Here is an 18,307-nt window from a genome sequence, read left to right on the forward strand (position 1 = left end):
AGAATTTAAATTTATAATCATCCAGTTTTATACTATTTCAATATTATTAGTCAAAACTCATTTATTTTTTATACAGTTGAGTGAAATTTGTTGATTTTTTTTAATAAGCAAAAATATTTTATTATTATTATTATTATTATTATTATTATTATTATGATAGGAGAAGGACGAAAAATAAAATGGAATTGCGTTACAGAATTGGCTTCTGTCAATTATCACGATCTCATCTTTTGCCATACACATGAAACGTACCTGCTGTGGGGCTTAAAGACTTTATGATCACACAGGCCTATATATATGGTTCCTGGGAGGCCAGTTAGACACCAAGAAACGAAAATGGAGAAGATGGAGGAGAAGGGTTTCCATGCCAAAAGGCAGAAAGGTGGAATGGCTACAATGCCCTTCATATTTGGTAAGATCTTGCGGTTTCTCGAAAAAGAGCAAAGTTCTTGCTTTTGTTTTATGTAAGGTGATAATGATACTTATTTTTGCTTTTGCTTTTATTTCGCTGTAGCAAATGAGGCCTGTGAGAAGCTGGCTGTGGTGGGTTTTAATGCCAATATGATTAGCTACTTAACAGGCCAACTTCATATGCCATTAACTAAAGCAGCGAATACCCTCACCAACTTTGGAGGCACTGCAAGCTTGACACCTCTGCTCGGTGCCTTCTTCGCTGATGCCTACACCGGCCGGTTCTGGACTATAACAATTGCTTCCATGATATACCAAATAGTAAACACCTTTCTCTCTCTCTCTCTCTCTCTCTACCAAGAATATTCTTACGACAGCATAAAGTTTTTCTTTCCCCTTCCAATAAAGGCATTGAGAAGATTCCCTAGAGATTATGTAGGATGACAAGAGAGTTAATGACAAGTTCAATCTCAAAGATTTATGAACTTTTGAGTACTTTATTATTTTTCCTTTCAAGAAATTGACCATTTCTTTTCGTATGATTTTGTAATTATACATCAGGGCATGACAAGCTTAACCCTATCAGCCACACTTCCAAACCTAAGGCCACCCCAGTGCAAAGAAGATGAAGTTTGCCAAGAAGCAGACGCAGGACAACTGGCAATCCTATATGCTTCTCTCCTTCTGACAGCTTTAGGGTCAGGGGGGATCCGACCCTGTGTTGTTGCATTCGGGGCTGACCAGTTTGATGAAACGGATCCTAAGCAATCAACAAAGACATGGAGATACTTCAATTGGTACTATTTTGTGATGGGAGTGTCTGTTCTGCTGGCTGTGACAGTGCTTGTGTATGTACAGGACAACGTTGGATGGGGATTGGGCCTTGGAATCCCAACCATTGCTATGTTTCTCTCAATTATTGCATTTATTATCGGATACCCACTTTACCGGAACTTGCGTCCAGCTGGAAGTCCATTTACCCGCTTGTTACAAGTGTCGGTGGCTGCATTTAGGAAGAGGAAGTTGTCCATGGTTTCGGATCCTAAGCTACTGTACCAGAATGAAGAACTGGATGCTCCCATTTCCATTGGTGGAAGGCTTCTCCACACTAAACACATGAAGTAAATTACAACTCTCTCTCGCTCTCGCTCTTGCTCTCTTTCTCTTTCGCTTCTGCATAAAGCTGTGTTTTTTCATTGTTTGGTTACATGTGCATAGAGGATAGAGCTGTCCTTATCTTGCACACATGTGGTGTCATAAGACAGCTTGGTAGTGTAGTAGTGCTAATCTCCTGCATAAAATGGTTACCTTTGGTAGGGGAATTCAATCAACATAAAAAGTTTTGGAACGCAACTTTGTAAGAACTTACTAGTTTTGTTGTTTTCACTAAAGGGAGTAAGTTACGAGGATAGAGGTCAATAATTTGACGACCACCACCACCACCACCACCACATCATCATCATCATCGGTTGTGGCCTTGTGGAATTGGTTAATTAAATAATGTCACTGTGCATAGTATTAATGTTTGATTTAGTGGTGTCTTTTGGGCTAAACTACAAAAGCCCACTACTGTATGCACTACAGTCTTTTCAGACTAATCCCAGCTTACCCATGACCCATCAGCAATAGAAATATCTGTCTGAAAGTATCGTGCCATTCATATTACCACGTAGTCACGAATGATTTGCCGAGCCAAGTTGTGCCCAAGCAAGGTATTTTGCCTCTTCTGTTTATATTATATGTTTTTCGCTGTCCAGTTAAGAGTTTTAGGCCTAATATTTTGATTATTAAGAATTCAAGATATGTGTAGTTTATGTAGTAATCGAGTTAATTACGTAGTACGTACATCACAATCCTAAAGGAAGTGCCAGCGGCCTCAGGAACTTCAAAAGTTTGATTCTTAACATACTCTTTCCTATAAAAATGTCCGATGCACTAAAAAAGAAATATTTCAAAAACTAAAATCAGCCTGGCTCAGTCTTGGATTGAAACCATCAAAATTAAGTTGACTAAAATAGAATTTAAATTTTACTGAAACCATTTAATTTGATTTTAGGTTTAATTTAATTTTTTTTGGTTAAAAAATAAAAAAAAAATTAACGAAACTGGTTTTAATTCTGATTCTCCTAAGTTTTAAATTTGAATAATCCATTTTCATCAAATTCAGCCGGTTGGCTAAGTTTACCTTACCAAATGCTTGAAAGGGTAGATAAAAATTTGAAAGAGAGAACGTAAATGATGAAAACATTTGAAAGGAGGTAGATAAAGGGATGATCTTCCCTTGGGCCCAATATATTTTCTTTCCCATTTTAGAGGAAAAGTGAAGTTTAATAAAAAAATTGATGAGATTAAATATTTAACTCTAATATAGTTTCTCGTGAGTATCTAGAAAATAGAATTGCTTGTCTTAAAAATATAGAGTGAAAGGGAAGGAAAGTAAGCGAAGAAATCGAGATTCAAGAAAGTAGAGGAGAGAAAAGGATGAAGAAGATAACAAGGAAGCTATATATATGTCTCTATTAATTCATTTGACTTTTATCAGTAATTCTATTTTATTTTTGCATGGGATTATGAATGATGCTTGGAAGTAGTTTCTTGGCCCCGTGCTGTTATGTGTTAGACAGGCATTTAGCCCTTTTTTTACCTGAAGAACATCTATTTCATCTATAATATGGGTATTATCATTTAGAGTGCTGCTCATGTCTTGGTTGGGAATCTTTTATGCTGTTATTTTTGTTTTCTGTGGTTTAGTTCTTGCTTTCTTTTTCTGACTTAATCATCTTGGTTGTTTTGTTTTGTTTTTTTTTTTTTTTCATATGTATTGAACTTTGGTTTGATATTTTGATTTTTAGATTTTTTTCATTTAATATAATTCGTCAGTTGGGTGTACATAGTTTGACCTACTAGCCTGAGTTAGAAGATGTTCCTATACTGAGTTTTCACTGGATATTATTAATAAAATTTTGATTATAAAAAAAAAAGGTATTATTATTGAAACTTAAAAACGTTTAGTAAATTAATTCATGAAAAAGTAAATAAAAAAATACAGATGAGATTACATTAAAAATTGGGCCAGATTTTTGTATAAATGAAAAAAAAAAAAAAAGTGGGTCAGATTTAAATCTTCCCTCCCCTCATATACACATAATGGAAAAAAACTACAGATTATGATTAATGCACATGAAGCCGAGTTTAATTAATTTTGCTAATATGCTATAAAAATGCAGGTTTCTTGACAAGGCAGCCATTGTGACGGAAGAAGACAACCTGAAAGCAGGCCAAACACCCAATCTATGGAGGCTAAGCACAGTGCACAGAGTAGAAGAATTGAAATCTATAATCAGAATGGGACCTATATGGGCAGCAGGAATTCTCCTAATCACAGCTTACGCCCAGCAAGGCACATTTTCCCTCCAACAAGCCAAGTCCATGGACAGGCATCTCACAAAATCCTTTCAGATCCCTGCTGGTTCCATGTCTGTCTTTACCATGACCTCCATGCTCACCACCATAGCCATTTATGATCGTTTATTTGTTCCTTTTTTCCGTAGATTCACAGGGCTTGATCGCGGCATAACCTTTTTGCACAGGATGGGAATTGGATTTGTTATATCCATATTAGCCACTCTAGTTGCAGGCTTCGTGGAAATCAAGCGAAGACATGCAGCTGCAGCTAATGGCCTACTAAATTCTCATCACACTATTCCCATCTCAGTGTTCTGGCTTGTGCCACAATATTCTCTTCATGGGATAGCAGAAGCTTTCATGTCTATCGGGCATTTAGAATTCTTATATGATCAAGCACCTGAAAGCATGAGAAGCACAGCTACTGCGCTATTTTGGACAGCGATTTCAGTCGGGAATTATGTAAGCACGCTTCTGGTTACCTTAGTGCACAAGTTTAGTGCAGGCCCTGATGGATCAAACTGGCTTCCGGATAACAATTTGAACAAGGGGAAACTGGAGTACTTTTACTGGTTGATCACATTGATGCAAGTCGTTAATCTCGTTTACTACTTGATTTGCGCCAAGATGTATACTTTTAAGCCCATTCAGATGCACAGTAAAGAAGCCAGTGACTCTAAAGATGATGGGGTAGTGGAGCTTACGAACAAGATTTAACACAGTCTACTGGGTTTATTTCAAAAGTTTGTAGCTATTATCAGTGCTTGCGCGTTCAAGGTGACATAGCTAGCTTGTATACGATCAGGCAGAATCTGATACTATGAATAAATTTATATATAGTATGTGAAAAATGATGTAGAATCAAACCCCTTACCATGCGATCATTTTTCAGTAACAGTAACAGATGAAGAATTCCAATCTGCTTGAATGATCTCTTGATGTGCAATTCTTATGGGATACTATCGTAAATCTGTGATATAAGAATTTGTTATCCTACTCCTGCATATTGAAATTTGAAGTACAAATAGATCATGGGCCTGGACCAGAATAAGCCCTTGAGCTAACTCCAACCCAGAATTCGCAGATGACACTCAGAGGAGCGCGAAAGTAGCTGGAAAACCTCCTTGGAAGCATTTCAGTTGATGTATGTGTGTAACTATATAATTATTATAAGCCAGCTGCAGAACAAAAAATCAAGAATGTGTTGTTTTCGTTAGGTAGACCGCAATTCTAGCGAAACCTTCCCAATTCAGCCCAATCAATCTCACCATTCCCCGCTTACACACATATTATGGAAAATGGAGCAGCCGAGAAACCCCACCATGACCAGACCCTTTATTGTTCCCATTCAATTTTCAAATTCTAATTACCTTTTACCTTTTCAACATTCCACATATCAGATTTCAATTCCATCATGAGGAGGCACTTCTTTAACTCCAACTCAACCCAAGCCCTGCAAGAACCACCGCTTTCATCGTCACAACAACTCTTTCTTCAAGATTCCGCCATGACAGCAGCGCCTGCTGAATCAAACCCCGGAGGACAAACGCCCGTCTGCTGTTGTAGAGGCCTTTGAAGACCTAACCAAGCGTCTAAATTCCATTACTGATCAAGGTAATGATGTTAATGGAGGAGAACTTCGATTGGATACGTTCTGTGATTCGTGCTATCTGGTTTCTATTCTCTTCAGCTGCCTCGGTCTCGCTTTCAAATTCGCCGAGTCTGAGTATGTCTCAAAGGTTCATTCTTTCTCTTCTAAATAGCAATTCCTATATATCCTTTGTGCAATTTCTAGAATCCATCTGCACAAAATGCGCAGAAAAGGCTTTCATCAGAGTGAAAATGCCATAACTTGATTCTATGATTTGAAGCATTTCAGGTGCGCGGTCCCGTGGAAGCATCATAGAGACAAAAAATGCGCAGAAAAGGCTTTCATCAGAGTGAAAATGCCATAACTTGATTCTATGATTTGAAGCATTTCAGGTGCGCAGTCCCGTGGAAGCATCATAGAGACAAAAAACTTTACAAAATATGCTTGATCTGGAAGTTGCAAATGGCACAGTGAGGACACCAGGCAGTCATTCGCGTAATTTACGCAGAGTAAGGCAGGGTATTGATCTGATCAGAGCTTTTATTTGAGCAGTTTCTGGCAACTGGGTACGTTCCTCCCTCTTACTTCTAATACATCAGCCCACAAATCATACATTGCATACAAACGCCAATTCACCAAAATCTTGTATTTCTCACCTTAGTTGGGATGTAGTATTGGAAATTGATTCAACTTAGGATACTTAAAAATTATATTTATTGTAAAATTACGAAGCTTAAATGCATATTGAAAAACTTGTTCTAGAAAAAGAAGCTAATAAGAATGAGAAAGAAAAACTTGGAAAATCTATCCAAGGGAAGGGAGACGATCAAGCCATGGAGATTTCAATGGAAATTGAAAGATTTTTCAAGTTCCTTTATTCCCATTGAATTGCAAAGTCTCACAATTGCAATTGTGATTGATTTTATATGTTCTGATGTTTTTGGAGAGAATGGAGTTGTTCGTTTCAACTTTTTGCTGTTGCCCAAGAAGATAAAACTGTGTGTCCTCCTAACTCATTCTTCAACACTACAAAATTCGTGACAAGTTTTCTCCAACAATGGAAAGATGATGTATTATTGGAATTTAATTCAACTTAGGATATTTAGAAATTATGTTCATTGTAAAATTAAAAAGTTTATATTTTTAGGTTTAAAATTTGTTATTTAGGCTCAGATTATTTTACAAAAAATATTTTCCTAAAAAATATTTTTTATATTTTCTAGTATTTGAAAACACTTAGAAAAATTAATCAACCAAAAATATTGTTCTGATCAAAAGAAAATCAAGTTATTTTTAAGGAAAATGACTTTTATTTTTCAAAAGAGGAAGTCATTTTCCATTTTCTAAACTTTAGAAATCTTATTAAAATATGAACACACTTTTATATATATATGAAATAAATAAATATCATTAATTTAATATTAAAATCAAATAACGAAAAATATTTTTATGAAAAACCATGAAAAATATTTTTTATATACAAGTTATTTTTCATAAAACAAATGAAACCTTAATATTTCTATTAGATTTATAATTTTCTAGTTAGGATTGAATTTTTATTCCAAGTTTGTTTTGTTTAGGATTTCTAATTAGTATTTAATTAGGGTTCTAAATCCAAAAACTAGTAGAATTACAAAGTCCACTATAAATACTTGTGCCTTCTAGGCATTTTGGTCAACAATTTTGATACTGAAATTGATAATAATAATAATAATAATAATAATGAGAATTTGTTTCTCCCCTTTCGAATTCATTTTTTACCCTTTGTTCCCCATGACCCTATTGATTCTACATCAAGTTGATTAGAGGTATTGTGGGTATTTAGTATCGCAAAAGCATTTCAAACTCTAATTTAGTCCTGTGGTTGTGCAAACTAATCCTTTGAAAACTGTTCCTTTCAGTGACTACTCTTTAAAGGAGCAGCTACAACAGCTTATTCACAAGTTTGTGCACCATATCACACATGGGCAGTCAGGACAGCCGTTTATGCTGGAATGTACGCTCTCCCTTAAAGAGGCCAACTTTTGCTGAATCTCTGTTAAACTAGTGAGTTTGAGTCGATCTGTGCATAAAAGGTGTGTTTGGGTTGTGCATGGTAACTGAAATGAAATTGGCAGATATCTTTTCAGTGACTTGTCTAGTTTGAACCGTGCAACAATTCTAATTTGTGATAGAGGTTTGCCACCCACATTGTATCTAATTCCCCTGCATATTGCAAACAGCCAAGAAACAACCGCATGATTGCGTAAGGTATACAACTAGTACGAAGTATAAACTTAAAATTTCTAGATGTTGGACCACAATATATCAAAGGAAGCAAGAATGAGTATGGTTGAATGTTCGTGCGTTTGAGTTCTTTTGAATAACCGTCAGATTAGACAACAATAACAAAAACGGAGGATCAAACGGGCCGAGGCTGTAAACTATTAAAATTTGAATTTAGTTTTTTCTATACCTTTTAACTCCTTATTTTTAACGCTCTTTCAGATCAGTCTGCAGAAAAGAGTATGAGAAGGTACATCCATGCCTCACTTCCAATACATTGATAAGCTTTACGTTTCCAGGAATATCAGCTTGGATTGGTGACTTGTACCTGTCTGGACCAATAAGTCAATGCATTGATTTGTTATAAATGAATCGCAGCTGCATTTCCTATGGCAGCACCTTGTAATGGCCTGTAGTTCTATTTTATTAGATTCTTTTTGCCTGTTGTCACACATTTCTCGATAGACAACCAACCAATGAATACATTGATCGGATTTCACTCAATTATCACGTATCACTAATCAATAACAATCCTTTTCTCAAATATGATTAAAAAAAATGGTAGTTTTAAAGGTTCTCTCCAAAGAAAAAAGTACTTCATTTTAAGGTTAATTACAAGTGTTAATAAATTATGTTTTAATGCCTAATCTTATAATACTTTTCGAAATTAACTCATGCCACTACCAAACAAATTCATTTTCCAACCAAAAAAAAAAAAATTGCATTAACTAGCTTCTTTAAAAAGATAAAAATTTTCCTTTAACTCATTATTCTCCTCTTTTAAAAAATCTACTCAACTGCATCTGTGATGTCACTGAAATCTTTGCAAAATTAAAAAATAAAAATTAAAAATACAACACGAGCATAATATCACTAAAGACTGCAAAACCAGGCTCCTCAGCCAAGCGCTTTGTTTAGCAGACACCAGCATCTTGAATCTTGACAACAACCAAATAATGACTACTCAAAATCAGCAGTACTGTTGCGTAAAAACGTCATCTACAATGTCAGGCTTTCTGGGTTCTCAACAATCTTTGCAAAGGTTTGAAGGAAGGCAGCCAAGTCAGCACCATAGACAATTCGGTGGTCGGCTGTTACATTCACCTGGAAAAAAATAAAATACAATTCAATTAAGTTTTTCTGCGGAAATATTTACCATAGAGCAAAAATTCCCAAATCCAAATACATGCTCACAGCTGATGGTCATTTTTGCATTTGCCAAATAAAAATATTAGAAAATATTTCATCATAAAAAATTAGCGCACAGAATTATTTAGTGGCACTGGCAATCTATTCAGCAATAAGATATATTTCTCCATATCTGAAGAAAGGAGCTGAGGCCATAAAATCATCACAAGACGTGGCTTTTGCTTTTCGTGGTTGAGATTTGTATACAAGATCCATTCCCTTTATGTTCTTCCCCCTGAAGATCAACAACATAGAAATATGAATTGCTATTTTTACATACGCAATAAGTTCAGCTCAACCCAACTCAACTAAACCTTTATCTCAAAAATATTAGGGTCGGCTATATGGATTTTCTTTATTCATTCTAAACGATTTTGGGTTAAATCCTTAGAAATGTGTAATGCTTTTAGGTCATATTGTATTACTCTCCTCCAAGTCACTTTAGGTCGACCCTTTCTTTTATTTCTATCCTACAACCCAATGTGCTCTACTTGTCTAACTAGAGCCTCCATATGTCTACACTTCATATAACCAAACCACCTCAATGTTCCTTCTCTCAACTTATCCTCAATTGGCACCACTCCTACCTTTTCTCTAATACTCTCATTACGGACTTTATCTAGTCTAGTATGGCCACTCATCCACATTAACATTCTCATCTCCACAACTCTCATTTTAGACACATACGACTCCTTCATTGCTCAACACTCACTAACATATAACATGACCGGTCGTATAGCTGTACAGTAAAACTTTCCTTTCAACTTATTGAGAATCTTGCAATCACATAAAACTCTTGTGGCACGTCTTCACTTTAACCATCCGGCTTTAATCCTATGACTAACATCCTCCTCACATCCCCGATCTACTTGAAGGATTGAGCCAAAATATTTAAAGTGATTACTTTGGGGCAATAACACTCCATCCAAACTAACTCATTCCCTATCACCAGTTCAGCCTTCAATGAACTTGCAATGCATGTATTCTATCTTCGTTCTACTTAACTTGAAACCCTTTGACTCTAAAGTACTTCTTCAAAACTCTAGCTTTCTATTTACTCCTTCTTGCGTCTCGTCTATCAGAACTATATCATCCGCAAACATCATGTACCAAGAGATACTCTCTTATATATGTTTCGTTGATTCATCTAGAACTAATGTAAAAAGGCAAGAACTCAGAGCTGAACTTTGATGTAATCCAACTGAAATAGGAAAATCTCTTATGTCCCCTCCCACTGTACGCACAATAGTAGTTGCTCCTTCATACATATCTTTCAACACTTATATGTGCCTAATAGATACCCTCTTTTATTTTAACATTCTCCATAAGATATCTTTTGGAATACTATCATAAGCCTTCTCCAAATCGATAAAAATCATATGTAGATCTTTCTTTACATCTCTATATTTCTCCATCAAGCTTCTAATGAGAAAGATCGTTTCCATAGTTGAACGACCGGGCATGAAGCCAAATTGATAGGGAGAGATAGAAGTGTCATGACGTAGTCGATCTTCCACAGCTCTCTCCCACAACTTTATAGTATGGCTCATGAGTTTAATTCCCTTATAATTTGAGCAACTTTGTATGTCTCTCTTGTTTTTAAAAATAGGTACTAAAATACTTCTCCTCCATTCACCAGGCATTTTCTTTGAGTTTAAAATTTTATTAAACAATTTAGTTAACCATACCACTCCCACATCTCCCAAACACTTCCACACTTCAATTGGTATTCCATCGGGTTCACAGGCTTTACCCACTTTCATTCTCTTAAGTGTTTCCTTTACTTTTAAATATTTAATCCTTCTAGTGTAATTTATATTCTTTTCTATTGCTCTGTAGTCTACATTCACACTATTACCACTTTGACTATTATTAAAGAGATCATCAAAATAATTTCTCCATCTTTCTTTAATGTCCTCATCTTTCACCAACACTTTTCCTTCTTTATCCTTAATGCACCTAACTTTGTTGAAATCTTGACATTTCTTCTCTCCTCCTTGCTAATCTATAAATATTTTTCTCCCCTTCTTTAATTCTAAGTTTCTCATATAACTTTTCAAAGGCTTACGTTCTTGCTTGACTAACCGTTTTTTTATCTCTTTCTTTGCTATTTTATACGGTTCACAAGCCTCATTATTATCACACTTAGGTAATTTCTTATACTATTCCCTCTTTCTCTTTACTACCCTTTGTACTTCCTCCCACCACCATCTCTCTTTTGAGGTTGGTCCATGTCCTCTAGACTCTTCAAGTACTTTTCTAACTACTTCTCTAATCTTTAATATCATCTGCATTCACATACCATTGGGCTCCACATCTAGCTTCTATACTTCGGACTCGAGAAGCTCATTTTTGAACTTCACTTGCTTTACTCCTTTGAACTCCTACCACTTTGTTCGAGCTACAATATTTCTTCAAGCCTTACTTGAATTGTTCCTAAACTTGACATCCAAGACCACTAGCTGATGTTGACTTGTTAAAACCTCTCCTGGAATAACCTTACAATCATTGCATAGAGCTCTATTTATTTTTCTGGTTAAGAGGAAGTCAATTTAGCTTCTATGTTATCCACTTTTGAAAGTCACTAAATGCAACTTCCCTTTTATAAAGTAAGTATTTGCTACTATTAGGTCGTACACCATGACAAAATCCAGGATGTTTTTCCCCTCCTCATTTCAACTACCAAAACCAAAACCTCCATGAACATTCTCATAACCTTACGTATCACTTCCTACATATTCATTCAAATCTCCACCGATGAGAACATTCTTTTTCATTTGGTATGCTTCGCATTAGATCGTCCATATCTTTCCAAAACCTTTGTTTGCTCTCACTATCTAATCCTATTTGTGGGGCATAAGCACTAACTACATTTATTATTTCTCCTTCTAGTACTAGCTTTACTAGTATAATTCTATCCCCTACTCTTTTCACAGCTATTACGACATTTTTCAATGTCTTGTCTATGATCATGTCCACTCCGTTCTTATTCCTCTCCTTTCCGGTAAACCATAGTGTGTATCCTGAATCACTCACTTTCTTACTTTTCTCTTCAACCTATTTAGTCTCCTGAATGCAAGCAATATTCACCATTCTCCTTTCCAAGGTATCCACATGCTTTATTAATTTTTTTGTAAGTGATTCAACATTCTAAGTACCAACCCTGATTCTCCTCCTATCCTGTTCCTTCCTAATTGATCTTCTTTTATGATATCTTCTATTGTTCTCTAGGCCTATCTTGTGTTATGTTCCACTATCTGTTCTATAACTTCTTTACTCACACCCGTCCATGATGTGGGAACCTTTACTCATTTAACAACACACTCGGGCACTGGCATGGTGCGTCACTTTCGGTAAACGTCCTACACCCTTGCATATTTCTCACTACACCCGGGCCTCGATATAGCGCGTGGTAAGTAGAAGTCGCCCCAACTTTTATATCGTAAAAATTCATATCATGAGGTGTGACGAAGTTTTTACGCTGGTTGTCACATACAGTAACCCTCCTCCTTTATCCGGACTTGAAACCGACTAAGCATAAACTACTTAGGCAGAGTTACATATGCAACAAGCTAAGCTTAAAAATTAGAAGAAATCAGCATGACTTGGACACAACACAGGCAAGATTTTATAGAAATTTTAAGCACTTGCATTGTCTCAAATGTGCATATTTCTATAATATTATGATACTCAATGAACTATAAATATTCATTTGTGTAGGTAATTTTCATTTTAAGGTCATATTCAATTGAATCAAGTCTTTATCCACTCTACTAGCAAGTAGCAAATGCAAACATGAGGTTGAAAATTAATTATTTAACTAACATCCGTGTGCAATAAGAAAGGAATTTTCAAGTATAGGACCCCTTCAAATTCAACTTCTTTGCTTAATGCTGCATCTTCAGCTCAACATATCTCTTCTATAATAGCTCAATGTGATCAAAATTTGGAAAATTGAGTCTGTTATTGGCATGAGAATAACATTACAAATGATAACAATAAATAACTACTACCAAGCACGGAATTTAAGTTATTAGAAAGTTTGTCTTATCCTGGTCTACAAAATTGATATATATCATTTATTAAAAAAGAGGAGATCAAAAATCAAACTCACCAGCATTTTACTTTTCACACTGAAGAATCCATCTGCATCAGCCACCACAGTTGGTTTTGATGCTCCAACAGCCATTATAGCCCCCTGAACAACATTCCAAAGTTCGAGCAAAAATTACTAAGATAGCAATAAGTAGTTTCCACTAACTAATAGAAAAACAGCAGCAAGTGTATTTCATTAATCAATAAAAAAACAGCGATTAATAGATTCCATTAACAAACAGATTTGGGAAGCTCATTCCATTGAAATCAACTATCAAATTTCCCCATTTACTTGTCCATTGTTCCCATTCCTAGTTGTTGGCATGAAGACAGGATGGCATTCAAAAGAGGTTCCTTGTGGGAAGTTCAGAGGATGAATTTCTATTATTCCATAGAGATGAAAATTTAAACAGTTCTCAATAGAAATGTCATGGGAAAATAATAATAATTAATTAAGATTCAAGGTGGATAAAGATAACTTTTGCAGGACCTTCATAGGCTATATTGAAGTTAATAGACTTCCACATGGAGTACATATGTGGTATCTTACAAGAAAGGTCTGATTTCGCTCCACTATTGAGGTAAGAGATTAAGCTTCTATTTGTTTATTTGCATGATTCTTGGTCAGGAGATTCACACAAAAAGAAAATTTTGTTTATTTTCGCAATAGTTTCAAAAAGAGGAGCTATTAAAAAATTGTTTTTGGTATGGGTGGAGATCTAGCAATGCGATGCACTACTTGCAAATCTCACAATTAGAAGATGCAGGTATAAAAGAATTCAAATGAAAGCCCTTAATCAGTCCTATGCGAACAGAGAAGGGTAGAGGGTAGAGGAAACGTATAGTAATTTATCATTATAAAAACGCTTTTCCTCGAAAGCTGTTTGAAAAGTAAAGTTCCTTTACTTTACAATTTACATATGTCCCTGAATAGACATTTTATTTTCCAGAAGGAAGTGGAATTGCTTAATATGACTTCTTCACCGTGAGTAGGCAAGAACTCTTTGGTTTTTCTTATATGTTACTATTGGCACAATTTGGACTGACAGAACTTAAACATTTTAATCCATTTTGGAGTGCTGCTTATATGGTGCTAAATCAAAAGTAGGTGATGGGGTGAAAATCACATCAAATATTAGGGTTTTATAAAATATTTTATTGATATTATAGGTAATTTTATAAATATTATAATGGTTTGTGTTAATTAATTGTTTTTAGTAATTTAATAAGTTTTAATGAATTTTAACTTATTTTATTTTGTTTTATTAACTTTCATTGCAGATTTTTTTTTACACGGATATCACCCATGTGCCCATGTCTCACCAACATGTGTAATTGAAAGTGCAAGAGTTAAGCCAGGTTTCATCTTTGGAATGGGCAAGAGAATGGACCAAGGTGTGGTTTAAAACATCTATGGGAGTGTCACGGGCAGAGACATACATTCAAGGGTATTTTCAGTTCAGGAGGACAGAGAATAAGCATCAGCTGCAAGCTACGAAGGAGTGGGTGTGTGATGAAAGGAAAGACACACCTGTGGGTGTGTCCCATACGAAGTGACACCAGATTTCTTTAAGCTGACCAGGCAAATTGTGGGGAATATTTTATCAGGGCTTCAAAGTCTTTTCAAATACACATATAAGCTTCCCTTTCTTCATTTGAGGGATCTTTGGCCGACTTTTTCCATACCTAGCCAGAGGAGAAAAATTCAAAGGAGCTTTGGATGTCCAAGAACCAGATCTGAATTTTTCTTTTTCCAAGTTCCTTCTAATCTCTTCTTTAATTGTATCTTAAGATTTTATTATTTTTAGAATAATGAATATAAGATTACAATTATTGAAATTGGGTTTTGATTTCTCCATTATGTTGAACTAAATTTTTATGTAGAGCTTGAGATTGAACTTATTTTGATTTATTTGGTTTGATTTTCGTTATCAATGCAATAGTTTATCATTGAGCTTAATGCTTTTGGGTATCAAAATTTGTGGTATTTAATTGATTTCAAGTCATAATTAGTACTAGGAAGGAAAATTGTGAATTTGAGAATAACAATAAACTTCGTACAAATAATATTGGAGCGGGAGCAGAAGACTTGACCTATATATGAAATTTTATTGAATGATCGTAGAACCTAAAGAGTTAATTGATATTTACAATAGCTATCGGGAAATAGGTAGAAAATTTTAATTAATATGTTTAGTATGACTCGGGAGAGAATATCAAATAATTTAAGGTTATTCTTCCTTGCATTAGATAATTAAAAGTAGATCGTCAATCAAGTAGATTAAATTGGATTAGCTCAGGTGAAGTCAAGATTTCCTTGTTACTTATTATTATTGGCTTTTGGTTGTGAATTATTTGCCTTAGATCAATTTTGTAATTTATTTTATTTTTTATTAGTTAATTAGTTATCCTATTATTTAAGTAGTCTAAATAATAGTAGGATTAGCATGTGCTTTTGGTACTTAATTCCAATGCTCATGGGATAGACAAAACTCTCAGGAGATCACTCCATTAGCTTACATTACTTGGAAAATAATTTTGCAACATTATGATTTTATACTTCTCAAGAAAAGTTGTAATTCATGATTTTTTTTTCCACTTATTTTATGTTTGTCCTTTTCTTCAATAAAGGTAGTTAATATTTTGTACTCCTAGTTTACTTAGGTGGCACCAGGGTGCAGTTGCTTTAAAATCTTCTATTAATGAAATCTTTATTTGATTGATGGGGAAGAAAATGAAATGACAGGGAGAAAAAAAAAAGAAAAAAAAAACACTGTCCATAACAAGAGGCAAAAAGCCTATACATCATAACTCACCTGACCAGGAGGAAGAATAGCATCAAACCTGTCTACTCCAAACATTCCCAAATTGGATAGAGTGAATGTTCCTGCGCACAAGTATGGTTTAGCTTGCTTGCTTCCAAAGTTTTACACGCTAAATTCAAGCTAATAGGAGATAATAAAAAGCTATCAATTTCAGATAAGAACCTGAATTGTACTCATGAGGCTGAAGTTGCTTTGCTCTGGCTTTCTCCACCAACTCTTTCCACTTTTGTGACAAAAGGTACAAATCCAACTACACCACCGACAAAATGATTTACTAACTTAAACTCCAAATTTCTATGTGCCAGAAACCAGTCCAAAAATAAATAAATAAACAGAAGATATATATAAACCAAGTTACAATACCTTATCTGCGTCTTGAAGAACAGGGGTTATCAACCCACCATTGATTGCCACTGCCACTGCAATGTTAATGTTACTGTTATAAGTAAAACTTTTCCCGTCTTTGCAGCTGGCGTTCACAACTGGGTGCTGAACAAGTGCCATTGCTGCAGCTTTTGCCAATAATGCAGTCATTGTCACACCTTTTGGTTTCACCTAATTACAATAAAGAACAACAAACAATATCAATTTCACTAAAAATTAAACAACATTTCCAACAAAATATCCTAAATGAACCGAATAGTTCGATGCTGAATCTCAAACACGCTGCCACCCACCCTCCCCTCATCCCCTATCATAGTATATGTAACCACTGAAATATTAGTTCTAGCAGTTATTGTTAGCACCCATTTGACATTGCTGTTAGAATATCGAGAAAAGAAAATTCTTAGATATATTAGTTAGAGTATTAAAAATTAATTAAAAACAAATTTGATATGTTACTAAAATAACAAAATAACTGTTTTTCAACTGGCATTTTTTTTACTCTAAAACTCAATGACAAAACGGGGCCTTAGTCCGACTAGTTTGCAATCTCATGCGCATTTTGGCTCTGATTTTCAGTTTGTTCTATTCTCAGTGCTTGCAGCAGTTAATCATGTCCAAAAATCCATCCAATTAACATTGAAATTACGATAAGAAAATTCAATCAACGAATCCAGATTATGTACCTTCTCATATAGTGCATCAAGTGCATTAGTTGTCACTGGATATCCAACCCGAAAAGTGGGTACCGAAAGGCTGTCCACCATATTTTTCGAAACCGCTGCTTGCATTGTTGTAAACGATACAACCGTAGATCCAGGAAGTGGAGGAGCTGATGAAGTGGCAGCAGCTTTAGTTGGAGAAGGAGAAGCAGCCGCTGCTGGAGCAGGCTTAGGAGCCACAGGCTTGGAAGGAGTAATACCCACCGCTGCCTCTACGTCTGCCGGGGTTATCCTCCCAAACGGCCCTGTTCCAACCACCTTGTTGATATCCACCTTATGCTGCTTCGCCAACTTCTTTGCATAGGGTGTCGCCACTATCTTCCTGGGCCCCTCCGCAGCGGGCGCCGCAGGAGCAGGTGTTGGTTGCGAAATTGCAGGAGCAGGAGTAGAAGTAGCACGAGGAGGAGTGGGAGTAATAGCAGGAGAAGCAGTACTACCAGTTTGAGACGCGGCTTTTGCTTTGGCTTCGGCAATTTCCTCTTCAGTCTCAGCTAAAAGTCCAATAGGAGCGCCGACAGGAGCAGTTTCACCTTCGGGGACAACAATTGCAGCGAGAATGCCGTCGTAGAAGGTCTCAACATCCATGTCGGCCTTGTCGGACTCGACAACCACGACGCTTTCACCTTTGGAGAGGACGTCACCTTCGGATTTAATCCAGGAGACGATCTTGCCCTCAGTCATGGTGGAGCTGAGAGCGGGCATGAAGATTTCGCGGATCTTCGATTGAACTTTCAAGGCATTTCGTCTGTGATGGCGGAGGGATTTGGAAGGAAATGTCGAAGGAAGGGGGGAGAGAGAAGATGCGAAGGAGATGGTCCTGTTGGAGATGGGGATTTTGGAAAGAAAAGGAGAGGACGAAGCCATGGGAGGGATGGAGGGAGGGAGAGAATGAGGGATTGGAGGAGAAAGAGTGAGGAAGATGGCGGGTGTCAGTAGGTGCGAAGGAGTAGGACGAGGGAAATGAACGAAAATAGAAAGAGGAGAGGGAAAGAAAGCGGGCGGAGAAGACGAGGAGAGGTTGGTTGGAACTTGGACGGTTGGATCTTAACCCCACTTTGACTGTGATTACATCGCCCACCGCCAGCACAATTTTTTCGTCGTTATAAATTACAATTTCATCAAAATGAATTCGATTAATCTGTATTTTTTATAAATTAGGGGACACGAGTTACAAGTTACCCTTTTTATTACTGTAATTTACACATTGTTTGATTCAAGAGAATATATTTTTTAGAAAATGCACTTTAAGGAATTTATTTATTAAAAATATAATATAAATATATTTAATATATAAATTAATATTACAGAAATAGTTTATTTTTTTATTAACAAAAAGTTTAGGAATATCTTAACATGAGTACACCGTCGACACTCTGTTCGGCAAGCCTCACCCTACCCCAATCCTATAATGTTACATTTTA

The 18,307-nt window shown here is 35.9% G+C and overlaps 2 protein-coding genes and 1 pseudogene across 3 annotated transcripts; 2 read left to right on the forward strand and 1 right to left on the reverse strand.

Annotated features, from left to right (window-relative positions):
* Nucleotides 1-247: 247 nt before the first annotated feature.
* Nucleotides 248-4,736, forward strand: LOC131171921 (protein NRT1/ PTR FAMILY 3.1-like). The gene is made up of 4 exons (XM_058132209.1): nucleotides 248-412; nucleotides 515-732; nucleotides 973-1,532; nucleotides 3,639-4,736. Exons 1-4 carry the CDS (start codon nucleotides 298-300, stop codon nucleotides 4,531-4,533), a joined length of 1,788 nt encoding a protein of 595 aa, XP_057988192.1. The 5' UTR covers nucleotides 248-297; the 3' UTR covers nucleotides 4,534-4,736.
* Nucleotides 4,737-4,866: 130 nt separating this feature from the next.
* On the forward strand, nucleotides 4,867-8,176 carry LOC110641553 (ACD11 homolog protein-like; annotated as a pseudogene).
* Nucleotides 8,177-8,405: 229 nt separating this feature from the next.
* LOC110641552 (dihydrolipoyllysine-residue acetyltransferase component 4 of pyruvate dehydrogenase complex, chloroplastic) lies at nucleotides 8,406-17,923 on the reverse strand. Of its 2 annotated transcripts, none has more exons than XM_021793336.2 (6): nucleotides 16,851-17,909; nucleotides 16,144-16,335; nucleotides 15,943-16,030; nucleotides 15,772-15,842; nucleotides 12,975-13,058; nucleotides 8,406-8,776 (listed from the first exon to the last, which is right to left on the reverse strand). In XM_021793336.2, exons 1-6 carry the CDS (start codon nucleotides 17,748-17,750, stop codon nucleotides 8,672-8,674), a joined length of 1,440 nt encoding a protein of 479 aa, XP_021649028.2. In that variant the 5' UTR covers nucleotides 17,751-17,909; the 3' UTR covers nucleotides 8,406-8,671. The 2 variants fall into 2 exon arrangements, with proteins under 2 accessions (XP_021649028.2, XP_057988193.1); XM_058132210.1 differs by lacking the exon at nucleotides 8,406-8,776 and adding an exon at nucleotides 8,822-9,095 and having other exon boundaries at nucleotides 16,851-17,923.
* Between the last annotated feature and the right edge of the window lie 384 nt (nucleotides 17,924-18,307).

The sequence above is a fragment of the Hevea brasiliensis genome, chromosome 13 (assembly GCF_030052815.1).
Source record: "Hevea brasiliensis isolate MT/VB/25A 57/8 chromosome 13, ASM3005281v1, whole genome shotgun sequence".
In the NCBI taxonomy this organism is placed as follows: domain Eukaryota; kingdom Viridiplantae; phylum Streptophyta; class Magnoliopsida; order Malpighiales; family Euphorbiaceae; genus Hevea; species Hevea brasiliensis.